This window comes from Notolepis coatsorum (genome assembly GCF_963971535.1).
Source record: "Notolepis coatsorum genome assembly, chromosome: 5".
NCBI classification, from domain to species: Eukaryota; Metazoa; Chordata; class Actinopteri; order Aulopiformes; family Paralepididae; genus Notolepis; species Notolepis coatsorum.
Genome location: NC_140169.1, coordinates 33,077,814 through 33,095,696, shown reverse-complemented (window position 1 = coordinate 33,095,696; position 17,883 = coordinate 33,077,814). Strand labels below are relative to the sequence as shown.

Below are 17,883 nucleotides of genomic sequence, written 5' to 3'. Positions count from 1 at the left end.
AGAATAAAGAGAGAGGAAGAGGAAGCTAAAATTAAAGCTCAACTGGAAGAAGAACATGGAGCTATACAAAGGACTCTGGAGGAAAAGCGGAGAAAGATACAGCATTTGGAGGCAGTGAAAGGTCTTAATGCAGCACGAGCAAGAATTCTTGTGTACGATCAAGTGGAGGCCACAGAAGAGCGGAAAGACGTACTAGAACATGAGGGTAGCAGACAACAAAGTGCCTGCTCCCACAAGTCCTCTGTCCCTGTATACGTCTCCCGTACCACAAGTTGTGACCACCTCCTCAAATGACAGTACAGCAGAGCTTGTTAAGATGCTGGCAGGTGCTTTGAGTGTCAACAGAATTCCAATTCCTGAACCTTCATCATTCAGTGGGGACCCATTGAAATACAATGACTGGAAACTTTCCTTTGAAATACTGATTGATCAGAAGAGCATTGAAGACAAGGAGAAGATATACTACCTCCGTAGGTATGTAAGTGGACAAGCTAAGAAAGCACTTGATGGCTATTTCTTACTCGGAACCAAATCTGCCTATGTTGCAGCATGGAAGACTTTGGAGGAGAGATATGGTAATCCATTTACAATAGCAAAAGCATACAGAGACAAGCTCCAAGCATGGCCCAAGATGGGATCTAAGGACAGCTTTGAGCTCAGAGAGTTTGCAGACTTTCTCAGGAGTTGTGAGGCTGCCATGGTCAACATCAAGGCATTGGACATTTTAAATGACTGTAATGAAAACAGGAAAATTCTTTTAAAGTTGCCTGATTGGCTAACAGCGAGATGGAACAGGATGGTTATCCAAGAAGAAGAAGAGCGTAACCAATTCCCCTCCTTCAGCCAATTTGTAAAGTTTCTGACAAGAGAAGCAAAAATTGCCTGCAACCCTGTTACATCACTACAGTCACTGAAACAAGGTGAGACTGAAAAACCAAAAAGCCCAAGATATCAAAGCTTTGAAGCAAAGGCACTGACCACATGTTCCAATGAAAAGACTGTCATCATAACATGCATTTTCTGTGAGAAGTACGGGCATACTTTGCATAAATGCAGGACGTTCATGGAGAAAACTGTTTCAGACAGAGTCAAGTTTGTTCAAGCTGGAAAGCTATGCTTTGGTTGTCTCAAGTCTGGTCACTACTCAAAGAGCTGCAACAGTAGGAATGTGTGCGACGTGTGCCACAAGCAACATCCTACATGTCTGCATGAGGAGCGAGCCAAAGAAGGACAAAGACCACCACAAGCCAAGCTAAAGCTAAATGAAGAAAAGCCAAGTACAAGTCAACAATGGTACAAAGAAAGACCTCAATCGACACAATGCAAAGAAACAACCACAAACTCTACTTCACATAGAGTAATACTTCATGAAGCTAACACACAAACAACTGCAATAATTCCTGTGTGGCTTTCATCCACGACTCAACCAACACAAGAAGTCCTTGTTTACGCTCTGTTGGATTCTCAAAGCGACACAACCTTTGTTATAAGGGAAGTAGCAGAAGCGTTGGAAGCAACCAAAGTCAAGGTCAAAGTCAAGCTCTCTACTATGACCTCAAGAACCACAGCAGTAAGCTCTGAAAGAATAGACAACTTACAAATCCGTGGCTTTTACTCTGGTAAGAAGATATTGTTACCACCAGTCTATACTCGGGATTTCATTCCAGCCAACAGAACACACATACCAACAGATGGAACTGCAAAAGCGTGGTCCCATCTAGAGCACCTCCAAGGAAAGATTGCACCTATGCAGGACTGTAAAGTAGGTCTGCTCATTGGGTACGACTGCTCACAAGCCCTGCTTCCAAGGGAAGTTGTGTCTGGCGAAGAAAGTCAGCCTTATGCACAGCGTACAGACCTTGGATGGAGTATTGTTGGCCATGGGAATCCCTGCGTAGACTACGGCGACGACATCGGAATCAGCCATCGCATAGTATTGAGACGAGTAACAGCAGGTGTGAAACGTTCTGTTAATCTCAAGACTGAAGTACACTATGTGAGCCGAACACAAGTAAAAGAAATGACTCCCTCAGACATAAGAGTTCTTGAATCAGACTTCTCAGAAAGAACTGGAGAACATGACCCTGTGTCTCAAGAACATGTCAAGTGCCTGTCGAAGGTGAGAGAGACCATCACGCAAAAGAACAATGGTCACTACGACATGCCGTTACCATTCAAAGAAAAGGAAAAGAAGAGAAAAGGAAAAAGAAAAAAGAAGAAAAAACGACCTGTCAGAGAACTCAAGGTGGGAGAAATTAAGGAAGATGATCCTGAACTCCACAAGGCTTTTGTGTGCAACACTAAAGCAAAGGAAAACAGATCATCATTGGATCGCCTACAGAGATTCTCGGAATGTGTCAAGTGTAGAAAGTACAGAAGATGTACTGAAGGACAAAGAGGGGGTGACTTACCACAAGATCGGAAGCAACTCCACCCTTCACTTACGCTGGCATAGACTGCTTGGCATAGACTGCTTTGATCCGATCTATGTGGAAGGAAGGAAGGATCTCAAAATATATGATCTCTTACTTACCTGGCTATGTTTAAGGGCCATACACGGGGTCAGATGGTAGGGTGAGAAAATTGAAATTGCGGGTGAGTGACACCACCTTAAAAGGTAAACCTATAACTAAAAGTGTTCCTTGATACCTGTACAGAAGGTTATAACGCTACTCGAAGCAGACTAATTTAATGTTTTGCCTAAAACGTATGTTAATGATATTTTTACATTTAGTCATTTAGCTGACGCTTTTATACAGGGCGACTTACAAGTTCTGTACAAGTCCCCAGGAGGGGCACAACTAGCAGCTGAATGACCACAAGAAATATTTAATTTAGAAGATAACCAAATTATGTTCAGAGAAATCCCACGTGTGTGCGATTTGGTGGGAGTGTAACTGTGGCCATTATATGGTTTCATCATTTATGTTATTTCAGTTTGTAAGTGTAATATTTGAGAATGTATTTATGTTTCATTTCTTATTTTCTTTATTATTTAAATTGCTACAATTTATAATATATTCATTTTGACGTCTGGTCATATGTGGTGTCCCGTTAGGCTGCTGTTGTGTTGTTACATTTGGGTCTGATTAAGACACCTGCGAGCAAGCGGCAGGGATGTTGGGAGACTGGGACTCATTAAGACACCTGCAGCGGCAGGAATGGTGAGACGAGTTGTACAGGCTCTCTAGATTCGAAGAGTGTACGACTATGTGTAGTGTACCACTAAGACTGTTACCAAGAACAGAAGAACAAGACCCCTTTTTTATGTAGCATGCAGCCAACGAGGTAATTAATGTTTATTTGTATTTTGCTTTTCTGATGTATTGTTTTCATATCGTGTATATTATTGTTTGTGTTGACCTGACGCAACGTATATGTTTCTGTTTAAGTTTTCACGGTGGATTGGAGGACCAAGCCTTTAATAAACCCGTCGAAAGGAAACCACTTGTGTCTGCAGTGCTTGAAGGAGTTACAGTAGTGTCAACATACAGCTAGGGATGGGTACCGAATTCGGTACTTTTAAAAAGGTACCTACCGAAACACGTCGGTACTACAGAGTATCGATTCACGTGAGATCCACCGGTGCCAACTTTCGGTACTATGCGAAAAGAAAAAAAAAATCCGATGACGTCACGTTTTGTTGACCGCAAAAACGAAACCGCACGTTAACACTTTGACTGCCATGCTAAAGACTTAGACGTCTTTGCTGGCCATGCTAAAGTTGCCGGGGGACGCTGTACGTCGTCTTTATATCAATATTTCAAAAATCTGCGATCGGATTCATAATGTCCCTCCGCTGGCCTGAGATTCACCAGCAGGACCCACTGAGCTCTCTGGCGGTTCAGGAGCGCCATCTGGTGGCCGATCGGCGCAAGCGCTTAACAGGAAGCGCACTAGAGGTTTTGCTAGACGTCCGTATTGCTTCCGGCCACTCGGTACATGTCCCGTGACTCTAGCTCGTCACTCTACATAGCGATCGATTGCCAATAACTCGATAAACAACATGATTTGGACGTATATACCATTATACAAGCTGGAGATGGACCGGGTAATAATATATCCCATAATGATAAAATTTCTACTCGACGATGATCGCCCAACGGCGCGCGGAGACTGGGGTGAGTTTCAGCGTGTAACGTTACCGTCTTCGATAATAACTGATATTATCAACATTTGACCCACATTAGATGATTGGTATAACGCTGCCCACGGAATTATAAACGCCCCCTCGCCCATCCGGTCAACATCAGATGACGTGTAGTAACTTCTAGAAGTACGTCTAGTTGGAATTTTTTATATCGCGCTGATTGCCATCAAACTGTATTTCATCATCAATATAATGCATTTGGGGCTATATATCACGTTCTGGAGAAAGCTGCAGAAAGAGATGAAAACATACTTATACATTAGACCATACTTTACTATGAATATGTGAATGAAAAAGTTTAACGTTGCTACACAATGAACAATACATATAGGACTTTGAATGGGCCCTAATAATGGCAATGTAGCAATAGAATTTAAAAAGTTATAGCCCTGCAAAGAAGGGGACTTTCTCCATAGACAAATAGCGCTGGCAATCTATGGTATATCATTAATTTAACCTTAGGCAACCAAAGTGTTAAGGCACAATACATGTTTTCAAACTCTCTTTGGGTGTTTGCAATTCATGGGGACTGGGGAGTATATATCTCTGATATCAAAGAGAAGTCGCCTATTCTCAGTCCTTGCCCCACAATGGTGCAATGAACTACCCACCCCAGTTAGGACAGCCGAAACACATCCAATCGTTCGCCGTCGACTAAAGACGCACTTCAACCATTATCTGAATTAAAAAAAACTTAAAAAAAATCTAACCCTAACTAACCATACTGTCATGCACTTGTCCTAATAAACTAACCTACACTGTAGCACTCAACACTTTGATGAACATTATTACTCAGCTGATAGAGTTGTGCCCTTCCTGATGGCTTGTTGTACAGAACTTGTAAGTCGCTTTGGATAAAAGCGTCAGCTAAATCAGTCGGGGTGGGCCGCGAGATGATTTTAATTTTATTTTATTTTTGTCAGGCCACTGCACTTAGAAGCAGGCCAGGACAGTGTTTCTAGTTGTATTCTAAAATGTGACTATATGGTTTTATATTAACTTAATAAATAAACAAAAACGAAAAATCTACTTATTTCAACGAACATTTCAAACTAAATAACAGATTATGCACATAAAACGCTGAAAACAACCGAAGCAACAATAGTATTTTAATGAGGCTATTATTATTATCATTATTATTTTGCAACAAGTTAGCCCTCTCATAAATAGCACATATAAATTAATAACCAACTTGAACTAACTTAATAGGATTGAAGTGATATTTGGCTTAAAAAATCGGTCGCCTGGCAAAAAAAAAAAAAAAAAAGCCCGACGATGTGCATTGGGCCGCGGCTCTCTGACGCCTTATTTTCTGGGCCCTGGCCTGAAAAGTTTGGGAACCCCTGAGCTAAATGACTAAATGTAAATGTGATATCTATCTTGGTAGTGGGCAGGTTGTTAGAAAGTGTAGCTCAGTTTCCACATCTGCTCTGTCTGACATGGCCGTTAGCCTAGCCACGGAGCGTCTTTAGAGGAGAGGAGATTGAATCCGGGACACAATGGGACACTGGCTCTGTTCATGGTCACGAATGGATTCCAGCTTAATTTATTTACTACAGATGACAAACGTGTTGTTTCTGTTTTTCTTTTTTACATACTTGCGCCACACGGAACAACTGATCACTACAGCCCAGCATCATATTACTGTAGCCAGTCTCTTGAAACACCACCATCTCCAAACGTTCTTTTGCTATGTGCTCGCGCTGCCACGGTGGGTTTTATTTTTAGCGGTCGGCTTACTCCTTCCATAGTTTCACATATTTGTAACCCGTTTAACGTTCTTAAGCTGACGTTAGCTAAGCTAACCGTCGGACATAACGTTAGCTCCTAGGGCTACAGTGCAAGCCGGCATAACTCGGGACAGAAGAGTAGAGGATGCGACGTCGGTAAACAAGCCACACACACACACCGCAGCAGAGCGGGTCTTCTCCAAGCGGGGGTGGAGCAAAAAGAACTGCTAGAATACTCAATCAGCAGCAGAGTAGTTCATTGCTGCTAGATTGTTTGTTTGTTTAATCAGTTGTAAAATACTTTACATTAGTAAGATGTAAATAATAATAAAGTAATAATAATACATTATTTATTTATTAAATATTAAGTTTGGATTTTTTTTTTTACAACTGAGGTATGTAGATACAATTTTTAGAGACTAAAGTACCGAAAAAAGGTACCGTTGGGTACCGGTATCGATTCACAGGTACCGGTTCAAATGTGAAAGGTACCCATCCCTACATACAGCACAAGTACAGTACAACCAGAATACGTTTGGCATCCAACCAGAGTGCAAATGTAATAAGTCAAGTTTAGTTTTATTTAGCTATTACATTACAGTGAAATACTTGGTTCTTTCACTGCCCAGCCCAGTCCAGCCCAACCCAGTCCAACCTAGACCAGCCCAACTTTCCCTGCCCAACCCAGTCCAGCATCTTTCACTGCCCAGTTCGGCCCAACCCAGTCCAGAATAGTTCCCTCTTTCATGTTAATATGTGATATCCTAATATTTTGAAGAGTAGAGACGGTGTGATTAATACATGTTTTATGCTAATAAATATTTTAAAGAGTAGAGACAGTGTGATTATTACTATGATTGAAAATCTATTTAGACGAAGACATACAAAGAACGAAAGAAGTAATTATCACAATTAGCGATTTATTTTTGGCTGGTAAAAAATCAGTTTGGCTGGTAAAAAAATCATCTACTCGCCAGTTGGCTGATAAGCCAAAAAGTTAGTTTCCTCCCCTGCACGAGTATAGACATATACACGGGTAATCGCGATGGCGATGCGATCACTGGGGATTATTCTTTTTGGAATACCTTCTGGCTAAGGTAAGGTATATTCTATGTCTATTTTACCGAACCTGAAACATGTTTTTGTAACGATCACAGTGTCGTGTTTTACCGGACGTAAAACATGCTTGACAAACACGATCACCCCCCCCCCCCCCCCCCTTGATGATTTTGTGATGGCACATGTGTACATTGTATATACCTTTGATTTGGGAGTATTTGGGGTTTCAGGCGATCAACCAGAACGATTTGGGCTTATTGCATATAACGCGCCATATCTCGCAATCTATGGAAAAAGACTGGATTATTTTGGAAAGGGCGATGTTTAGTGTGTAACAAACTACAGTGTGTAGAAATTAACTTAGTCAGTAATGGACTATGAACAATGTCTGTCAAATGAGCCATACTATTGTCTCCATAGCTATAATACAAAACACACAATGGGTCTGCAAACATCGCTAAAATGGTCAATAACGCTGGCGCCAGCCAGTACAGATGGGGAAAGTCGTGGCACTCAAATAGTTAATAGAGACAACCAAAGACACGCTGCACACATGCACATTGAGCGCAGGTGATTGAATGAAGATTTTATTAACAGATTGTAGAATGGGTACAACACAGTATGGCTCAATACACACAATTGTTAAGGGGATGCAGACCAGAGAAAGACTTTAGTCTTGATTACATCAGGGTCCCCCATTTTCAATTCATAATGAATTGTAAGTAAGGTCTTCGTGACATCAAAAATACTCTCATTTGGCGAGTAAAGTGGCCTAATTTCCTCCCCTGTACTCGTGTATATGGGAAATAGGCTTCAGGCAACAAAATCTCGAGGCGATCGCTGTGTCTCCGTCTCCGAGGAGGAGGAGCCCTTGCAAAAAAATAAAAAGGAAAAGGTGTATCCACACCAAGCCATTCCAGTTCAAAAGGTAGGCGATACTAGAGGGCTCTGGCTGACCGTATAGAACGGGGATCAAAGGAAATTATCAAAGGATAAAAACCCGAGTATACTCGGGTTTTGGCGCTCAACGGTTGGCGAGATAACCCGGTATGGCGCCCAATGAGTTAATGATCAGATTCATACTATTTGTGCGCATATATCTTGGTCACAAACAGGTGATTGTAAGTTTCAAGTTTCTTTAATAGTTGTCATACAGAAGTACAGAATACTTTCATACAAAATGCTTCTTACCGTTACGCTCCAGAGACTGTGCTAGACAAGATAGTATCAAATAACATAGTATAGCATGTAAATTAGAAGTAGAAAATGAGGTCAGTGTTCAGTATAGACATATGTACAATGTTCGATGCAGAATAGACGTAACTGAGTTACCATATAATATACAATACTATGCAGTGTACTAATGTACAATACTATATAGTGCAAAGCAGAAATGGGATGAGGTACAATTTAGGTACAATTTACAGTAAGGTGTACGAGTTGTAGTGCAATCCTTCATCAATAAATATAAAGTGTGGGGAGTGGGTGCTACAGTGTGTTTGTTTAAAGTGAGTGTGTGCTATAAAGTGTGGGGAGTGGGTGCTACAGTGTGTTTGTTTAACGTGAGTGTGTGCGTGTGTGCGCTATGTGCGTTTGATGGTTGTTGTTGTGTAGTGTTCATTGTTCGTTGAGCAGCCTGATGGCCTGGGGATAGAAGCTTCTTCCGAGTCTCTGTGCTCGCCTTGAGACTCCGGTATCGCTTGCCTGACCGCAGCAGTTCAAAGAGGCAGTTGTTCGGGTGACTGGAGTCTTTAATGATTCTCTTAGCCTTGCCCCTGCACCGCTTGTTGTAAATGTTCTGGAGGGTGGGGAGCCCCCCTCCAATTGTGCGTTCGGCTGAACGTGTCACTCTTTGTAGTCTGCTTCGGTCTTGTGCAGTGCTATTCCCAAACCAGGAGGTGATGTTGCCAGTCAGGATGCTCTCTATTGTACATGAGTAGAAGTTCTTAAGGATCTTCTGACTGACTTGGAACTTCCTTAGGCGCCTGAGGAAGTAGAGGCGTTGTCGTGCCTTCTTCACAACACTGTCAATGTGTGTGGTCCATGTCAGGTCCTCGGATATGTAGGCTCCGAGGTACTTAAAGCTGTTGACTCTCTCAACCGGTGCCCCGTCGATGCTGAGGGGGCTGTAGTCCTTGACCCCCGACCTCCTGAAGTCCTCAATCATCTCCTTTGTTTTGCTGACGTTCAGGGAGAGGCTGTTTTCCTGGCACCATCCCGCCAGGACCTTGACCTCTTCCAGGTAGGCCCTCTCGTCGTTGGCAGAGATCAGGCCCACCACCACTGTGTCGTCAGCAAATTTGATGATTGTGTTGCTACTCCGCTGAGCCACAGTCGTGTGTGTACAGGGAGTAGAGGAGGGGACTCAGAACACAGCCCTGGGGGGCCCCTATGTTGAGGGTGATGGATGAGGAGGTGCAGTTGCCTGCTCTCACCACCTGGGGTCTGCCCGTCAGGAAGTCCAAGACCCACTGGCAGAGGTCATAGTTCAAGCCCAGGTCCCTGAGCTTGGCTATGAGTTTGGAGGAGACTATGGTATTGAATGCCGAGCTGTAGTCGATGAATAGCATTCTCACATAGTTCCCCTTCCTCTTGTCCAGGTGTGATGCTGCTGTGTGCAGCACATGGGCTATGGCGTCCTCCGTGGACCTGTTGGGGCGGTATGCAAATTGCAGGGGGTCCATGTTGATGGGGAGGGAGGAGCAGATGTAGCCCTTTACTAGCTTCTCAAAGCACTTCATGGCTATGGAGGTGAGAGCTACAGGGCGGTAGTTGTTGAGGCAAGCAGGCTTGGATTTTTTGGGTACAGGGATAATAGTGGACTTCTTCAGGCAGGTGGGGATGACAGCCTGTTCTAAGGACAGGTTAAATGTCAGTGAATACCGGGGCCAGTTGGTCGGCACAGACTTTTAGGACGCGGCCGGGGATGCCGTCCGGTCCTGCTGCCTTCCTGATATTCACTTTTTTAAAGGTCCGCATCACCTCATGCTCTGTTACCCTGAACACTGAGTCTCCATCAGCAGCAGACCCCCCCCCCCCCCCCCCCCCCCCATTGCCGTGGCTTGTGGGCTGGTGTTGTTATTACCAGCATCAAACCTCGCATAGAAGGTATTGAGGTCATTTGCTAAGGAGATGTCACTGTTCAGTTTGAGGGAGGTGCCTTTGTAGTCTGTCATCGTTTTGAGCCCCTGCCACATAGCTCTGGAGTCAGCCTGTTCAAACTGGAGTTCAATTTTATCCCTGTAGCGCCGTTTGGCCTCCGTCACTGTCCTCCTTACGTTGTATCGCGCCACCTTGTAGTCATTCATGTTGCCTGCCACCAGGCCGTCGTTGTATGCTTTGGTGCGCGCTTTCAGAGCTTCACGGACGGATTTGTCTACCCAGGGTTTTTGATTTGGGTAAACTCTAATTGTGGTAGTGGGGATTGTTTCTTCCACCAAAGTACGAACATAGTCCAGCACTGTCTCCGTGTAGACATTAATGTTATCTGTGTCGCGGAACACGCTCCAGTCTGTGCACTCAAAAGCAGCCTGGAGCGTCCCCCCCGACTCCACATCCCATTTCTGCACCTCTCGCGAGACTACAGGAGTGCTCTTGATTCTTTGTTTATATTTTGGTGAAAGAAAGATGGCCGCGTGATCAGACTTACCAAAGCCACTAGCAGAATGAGCCTTGTAGCCACCCTTGAATTGCGTGTAACAGTGGTCTAAGATGTTACCGCCTCTGGTGTTAAAAGTCACATGCTGATACAAGTCAGGCAAAACCTCTCAGATTGGCGCTATTGAAATCACCCACTACTACAATGGCGGCGTTAACGTTCGCGGCTTGGAGTTTGTTTACCTCATCGTGAAGTCTGGAGAGCGCGACACTATCGCTGGCTTGCGGTGGAATGTACACTCCTACAAGGATGATCGCCGTTAACTCTCTCGGAAGGAAGAAAGGACACTTGATTGTTATATATTCCAGGTCGAGGCAGCAGTGGTTCGATAATTCCTTCACGTTGGCTGGATCGCTCCAATTGTTGTTAAACATGAAGGCGATACCTCCTCCACGCCGTTTGCCGGACTCTGCTGTTCTATCCTTGCGGTGGATGAAGAAGTGATCGGCCGGTTGGATGGCGTGATCTGGGGTTCCTGGCGACAGCCACGTTTCAATGAAGGAGAATACATTGCCGTCTCTAACGTCTCTCTGGAATTGAATCCTTGCTCGGATGTCGTCCAGTTTATTGTCAATTGATTGTACATTGGCTAGCAATATACTGGGTAGTGGCGTTCGGTGTCGTCTGGTTCTCAGTCTATTACGGATCCCAGCTCTCTTCCCTCTCCGCCTGATGATTCCTTTGTTCCTGGGGTCGGAATCTGGTCCCATTGTCCTCAAGATCTCCACAGGCCATTTCTGCGGTTCAGAAAGCTGATCCAGGGAGTAATCTAGTCGGTAAGTTTCCCGTAATCCGATGTCTATAAGTGACTGACGGTCATACACATTAAATGCACCTACTGTTGGTACAGACAAAACTCTTAAAACTATAAATATTAACAAAAGTAAGCACAATCCATTCTTTGTGGATCTAGCCCTCAGTATTTGTCGCCTTTGTGTGCTTTGTTGTTCTCCGTCTGTGTGTGCGTGTGCGTGTGTGTTCCTACCAGTGATAGTGTCTATTTTTCCCTCTTCCTTGGGTCCAGTCTGCTCTCCAGTCCCTGTAGCTGCTGCCAGTCTAGCGCTGCAAACAGAGAGAAATAACACCTTGACAAGAGACCACAGACTAGAAAGTACAATCTGCAGTTTGCTCCAATACACGCCTAGTCAGGCCTATAAATATGTGGACATTGACACAATTTCCACAATTTTGTCTCTGTACACCACCACAATGGACATGAAATGAAACAATCAAGATGTGCCTTAACCTGTTAAGCCCATGCCATATTTTCAGAGATTTGCCTAAAAGTACATACACAAGTAAAAAAGGTTGCTCCACTACTACAAGGTCCATTTGCATGTTCTTGGTATGCTTGAGTAAATTGTAATGAACCAAAGAAATATTCATTTGTATCCTCGCCTGGATTTTCTTCCATATTTGACAGTGAAGATGCTAACAATGATAAAAAGCAAAAACATGAGCAACTTCAGCAACGTCTGGCCTCTTTTGAAAGGAAACACTGAATTTTCTTCCACAAGAATCACTCTTCTTGAGTGCTATTGTCATAGAGTTAGAGGTTTGAACAAACTGAAATAAAAGTTTTAATTTTCATCTGAATTATTTTGCAAACAGATGCCTGCAAATCTATCTACTCTATAGTTAATAGCTGTTACCTAGAACATGTCCAATGTTGATAACAATATCACAAAAGATGAGTGTTTTACATATCTTTATGTAGTGGTATGTTTAGGCGCTTTTCCTAAAATTAGTCAGTCTACCTCTCCTCAGTCCCCTCCCCAACTAATCTGTTGTCACATAGACCATCCCCACCCCTTCTCACACAACAACAGATCAACAACACATTAGCGCAAATTGCGCTATGGAGAGGGAGGCGCACATTGATTCTCTGACATATGGTCCGCTTTACCGCCTCTCGTCTGAGAAAACCAACTCAAGTAAGATGTCATTCTTTTCAGAATTTCATTGGCTGCACAAACTGTCAATAAATTTCAGCGTCAGTGGTGATTTGTCCTGCCATTGAGGCGAAACCGGAGGTTGTAACTTTTTCTAAACTGACACTCATTGGCTGTTTGGTCTTATAACCCGAGATTGGAAGCACGTAATAGGTCAAGCGGTGTGTTAATCAAATGGCGGGCAGTTTAGCTTTCAACCGATGTATTGTGCTGTGTTATTGCCACTCAACCAACACCGAAAGACAGCTGTGAAGTGTGTTGCGACATGCGACTGCCCGTACTTGCGACGGTGGGCGGTTGGAACGTCAACCCCTTAAGCCTGACAGGCCCGGTACCGGACCGAGATTTATTTCACGGCATAAAAAGATTTAGGTCTGTATTAATTAATGTAGCGCTTCTTTTTTACCAAGCGTAAAGACCCTAACCCTATCAAAACAGCAGTCAAGTGTAAAGAAATTATAAAAAAAAAGAATATAAAAAAAAGAAAAAACATACAGGAAGCCAGGACGTCTGTCCAGAAGGTCTGGACTGTTGTTTTGTTTATGCCACACAAGAAAATGTCTGATTGAGGACACGGGAAGTTCTGAAATCTAATCTAATCTAAAGTTCAAGCTTACCGTGGACAGCTTGGGTTTACGTCCATTTTAAGAAGATAACGACAGAGAACCACGTGCTTGTAAATGGACTGGATGTCCCTCCACTTATCTTAGATGGTAGTTTTTATTTATTTATAGAATGTGTGGTACTTCATGAATCCCCTCAGGGACGTTGTGTTTTTGCACGTCTCCCAGAGTCACAGACACATATCAAATGAAAGGCCACATGTGGCAGATGTCATTCATATCTAAAAAAAATTATAATAAAAAAGCATTCTTACAATTAATTAATGTAGCGCTTCTTTTTTTTTACCAAACGTAAAGACCCTAACCCTATCAAAACAGCAGTCAAGTGTATATTTTCAGCACTACGTTTGCTTACCAATGATTTTTAGTGTTATTAGCGAAATATGAGTTAATAAATATCTCTGCTCATCTCGGTGGAAGCCGGATGAATTAAGACGCAAGCAAATGACGCGGTCAGACGTGTTTGTAGTCCTATGAAAGGAGACCCGCGGCTTTCAATGGACATTGAAATTTCATAAAACAAGACTACCCAGCTCACGTCAGCACCCTGTCAAACTTGGACCCGTCTGGCGTGAAATCATTTTTGAACGTTATTTTTCGTGATTATGTCTCACAGGTCAAACAAACCTGAACGTTATTGCCATAAAATATAAGTTTGTTTCTTTACCTTTCTGTGAACATCTTGATAAAAAAACGTGTCTCAATCTGATGAAAAATGGTGGACATTTTTCATTACAAAAAAGTAACTACGGTATAGTTACAGTAGATTTCATTCACAGTCTTTGCTGCGCTGTTATGGGCGCCTGGTGGTACTAAATCCAGATTGAACTCTGCCATTGGAAAGAGATTTGACCCGATCCATAGATCATAGGTAGTTTATAGGCCTGATATTCTATTTTCATATTTAAAATTGCATGTGACCGGATGGAAAAATTCAGTACTGGATCTACAAAAACCAGTGTAAATCATCTGCCCTTTATTCATTTGCTTAGAATTTCACGTCTGGTCAATGTTAGCATGGTGTTATTCACCATAAAAAAAAATATATATATATTTATATTCTCCTTCGTTTCATTACAATTTACACAAGCATAGTAACAGTCACAATATTTCTGACACTGGGAATTAGGGGTGGGGGAAAAAAATCGATATGTATCGATACAGGGACGCCAAGTATCGATATTTAATTATTCATTAAAAAAATGTATAAGTTGCATTGTTCATTTCAATACCTGTAATAGTACAGTAGTCCACACACACACGTGCATTCAGTTAAGTTGGAATATGACTGTAATACAGTTTGTCAGGTACATGCAACACAGTGTTTACATCTGTCTGCTTGAGAAAATACCATGTTCTGCAATAAAAATTATTGAAGTGAGATGAACAGACTGAACTTTATTTTATTAAATAAAACATGTTGACAGTTTTACTTTGCAGTTGAAAAGGTCAATTAAATTTGATAAAAAAAAGCAAAAAAAAAATCGCAATATATATTTAGTATCGCGATACTATCGTAACGTGACGCAAGTATCGCGATAGTATCGTATCATGAGGTCTCTGGCGATTCCCACCCCTACTGGGAATACATTCCCTGAGGTCCATAGATGTCCTTATACAACGGCATGCAAATTTCTCGATTCTGATTGGCCATTCACACGTCTTTATTGGCAACAATCCACGGTCCTGGGCTCAGGACCCGCCCACAACCAAATCACATAACCCTCCCCGGCTCACTCCGGGAGAAAACAAGATCGCGGACAACAAATGGTTATGTTGAAAGCACCATAACGACTAAATATGAAGCGATTCTGTCAAGGGGAATGTGTTAGTCCTTTAAACAATGTTGGATGATGTAATTGATGGGTCTTGACTCAATCTAGAACAAAAGAAAAATCGCGGATTGATTGATAGATTAATTGATTGATTTAAATTTCTTCCTTCCTACTTTCTACTGACTGCAGCGTTCTCCCGACGCTGGCGTACCCACAAACACACACACACACATACACACACACACACACACACACACACACACACACATACACACACACACGCACACACACACTGTGACACACACACACACACACACACACACACACGCACACACACACACTCCTGTCTGCAACAGCGGGGGAGTCAGACTGAGAGAGAAGCAGCGCTGTTTTAAGTGAGCATGGTCTATTGAATTGATTGATTGGTTGATTGCTAATTTTATTACTGTACCCCTGGTTTCCAACTGGTTAAGTTTAGGCTAAAAGAAATAAATAAAAAAATAGGGCAAAGAAAAGGTTTTTTTCCTATAGGGCAAAGAAAACGTTTTAATTTGTTTTACCTACTTTATATTCTGCATCTGGTAATACAATTTTCAATCAATCATTCCAATAATACACAGTTGGATGTGTTAGTTGGTTGGATGCACTTCAAGCTGCTTCCACATGAGGCAACTTCTCTCAATCATTCCAATAATACACAGTTGGATGTGTTAGTTTGGTTGGATGCACTTCAAGCTGCTTCCACATGGAGTTGTGGGAACTACTTTTTCTGGCGGATGGTTTTTTCAATAAATCTTCGATTAATGTGTGTTTATTGTATAGAAATAAGGTTGGATGAATCTGGCAGTTGTATAAAAGCTTTACACCACGTGCAGTCGTGATTTGTGACCAATAAACCATGCCTAGGGGGGTCTAACGACCCTCGGCTGCGCCTCGGGCCTAACAACCACCCCTAGGCATGGTTTATTGGTCACAAACCACTCCTGCGTGTGATGTAATGCTTAATTAGATACCAAGAACATGCAAACCTTGTAGAAGTGGAGCAATCCTCCATTTACTGGGGTATGTACTTTTAGGCAATTATTTTGTAAATATGGCTAGGGCTTAACTCAATCTGCGCCATCCACGTACATATACATGTTTGCTCGCCATGCGCCTCAAAACCTAGTGTCCAGTAAACACGTGTAATTACATATAAACTTGTAATCGCGATCGCCGATGTGATCATTGGAATTATTCTTTTTGGATTACCTTCTGGCTACGGGAAGGACCCCCTATGTCTATTTTACCGATGTCTACTAGCCCCCACCCCCCCTTGATGATTTTGTGATGGTACTTATGTACATGTTATATACATTTGATTTGAGAGTTCAGGGAATCAACCAGAACGATTCGGGCTTATTGCACATAAAGCACCCCATCTCGCTATCTATGGAAAAAGCCTGGATTCTTTCGGAAATGGGCGATGTTCAGCTTGTAATAAATAAACTACAAATTACAGTGTGTAGAAACGAATGCCTTTTTACATGCTGTACTGCAAATAGTGTCTGTCAAATGAGCCATACCATTTCCCCATAGCTATAATATAGAATATACAAATAGCTCCGCAAAGATCATGAATTATCGCGAAAAGGTTAATAAGGGTAGCACCAGGCGGACACTCAAAGGACACCTGGGATACCTAAAGTACCCAAAACGTGCCAAATGGGTTCCAATGGAATTTGGCTGGATAAAACAACGTATGTTCACTACAGGAACTGTTTCTACTCTGCTTCTGTATTGGATTAGTTGTAGACAGACAGTGTTGCTTTGTACCTGTATTCCAATGTAGATTCGTCCATACATGGCAAATAAAATCTCTGACTCTGATGAGGTTATTGCCACATACTGCAGCCTTTGAATATGACATGTACCATGTGCATCATCACATTATACCATTGTCCACAGTATAAAATCAATAAAAAACAACAAAGTTGTATCATTTTGTCTCCAAATGGAGTAGTTTTATTATAAATCAGTAAAATCGGTAAACATGAAAACATGCCATGTCTGTATATTTCAATATAAAATCTGCACATTCAACACAACAATGTATGTGTAAACAACACAAATGCAGCAGAAAATACTAAACAATAAGGCCACTAAGTGTAACCAGTAAAAAGTCCAAACAATAGTAAGTATATACAGGCAAGTAAGTAAAACTTTATTTTCATAGCACCCTTCTCAGCACAGTGCTTCACGTTTTATTTCTTGTATTTTTACTGATGTTTTAAAAATGCTGTGAAGAGAAGAAAAAACATTAAAATGAGCTAAAACACCAGAATAGACAAGAAAATAACAAAATAACAAACAAAAAGAAAAGACAAACGGAGAGAAAACGGCTACGAGTGTTTAAAAAGCCTGCCTGTAGAAGTAGGTTTTTAGCTGCCTTTTACAAATTAGCTCTGAGGGAGCGGTTTTCAGAGTTAAAGGGAGGGCGTTCCAGAGCTTTGGGGCAGTCACCGCAAAAGCTTGGCCCCCTTTTGTCTTGAGTATGGTCCTGGGCACCACCAGGAGCTCCTGATGGGATGACCGCAGTGACCGGCTGGAGGAGAGTGGATGTATCAGCTCATTGGTGTAGGGGGGGGGGGGGGCTTGCCCATGGAGGGCTCTGTAGGCGAACACCAAGACCTTGAAATGGATCCTGGAGTTTACCGGGAGCCAGTGCAGGGAAGCAAGGATGGGGGTGATGTGGCATTATTTTTTTGACCTAGTGAGATCATTGGTTTTTTTATTTAGACCGATGAAGAGTGAATTACAGTAATAGAGTCTGGATGAGATAAAGGCATGTACAGCCATTTGCAGTTCGTTGTGGGATATGATGGACCCGAGTTTTGAAATGTTTCTTAAACTGTTAAGCCCTAGCCCTATTCTCTGAAACTCCGCCTAAAAATACA

General features: G+C 42.5%; 1 protein-coding gene across 2 annotated transcripts in view; it reads right to left on the bottom strand.

Annotated features, from left to right (window-relative positions):
- The window catches only part of sona (SON DNA and RNA binding protein a), a 140,748-nt gene that overhangs the window by 56,506 nt on the left and 66,359 nt on the right, over window positions 1–17,883 (bottom strand). For both annotated transcript variants that reach the window (XM_084314993.1, XM_084314994.1), the window contains exon 4: window positions 11,583–11,659. In XM_084314993.1, coding sequence (XP_084171119.1) covers window positions 11,583–11,659 — 77 coding nt within the window. The remainder of the gene's footprint in view (window positions 1–11,582; window positions 11,660–17,883) is intronic.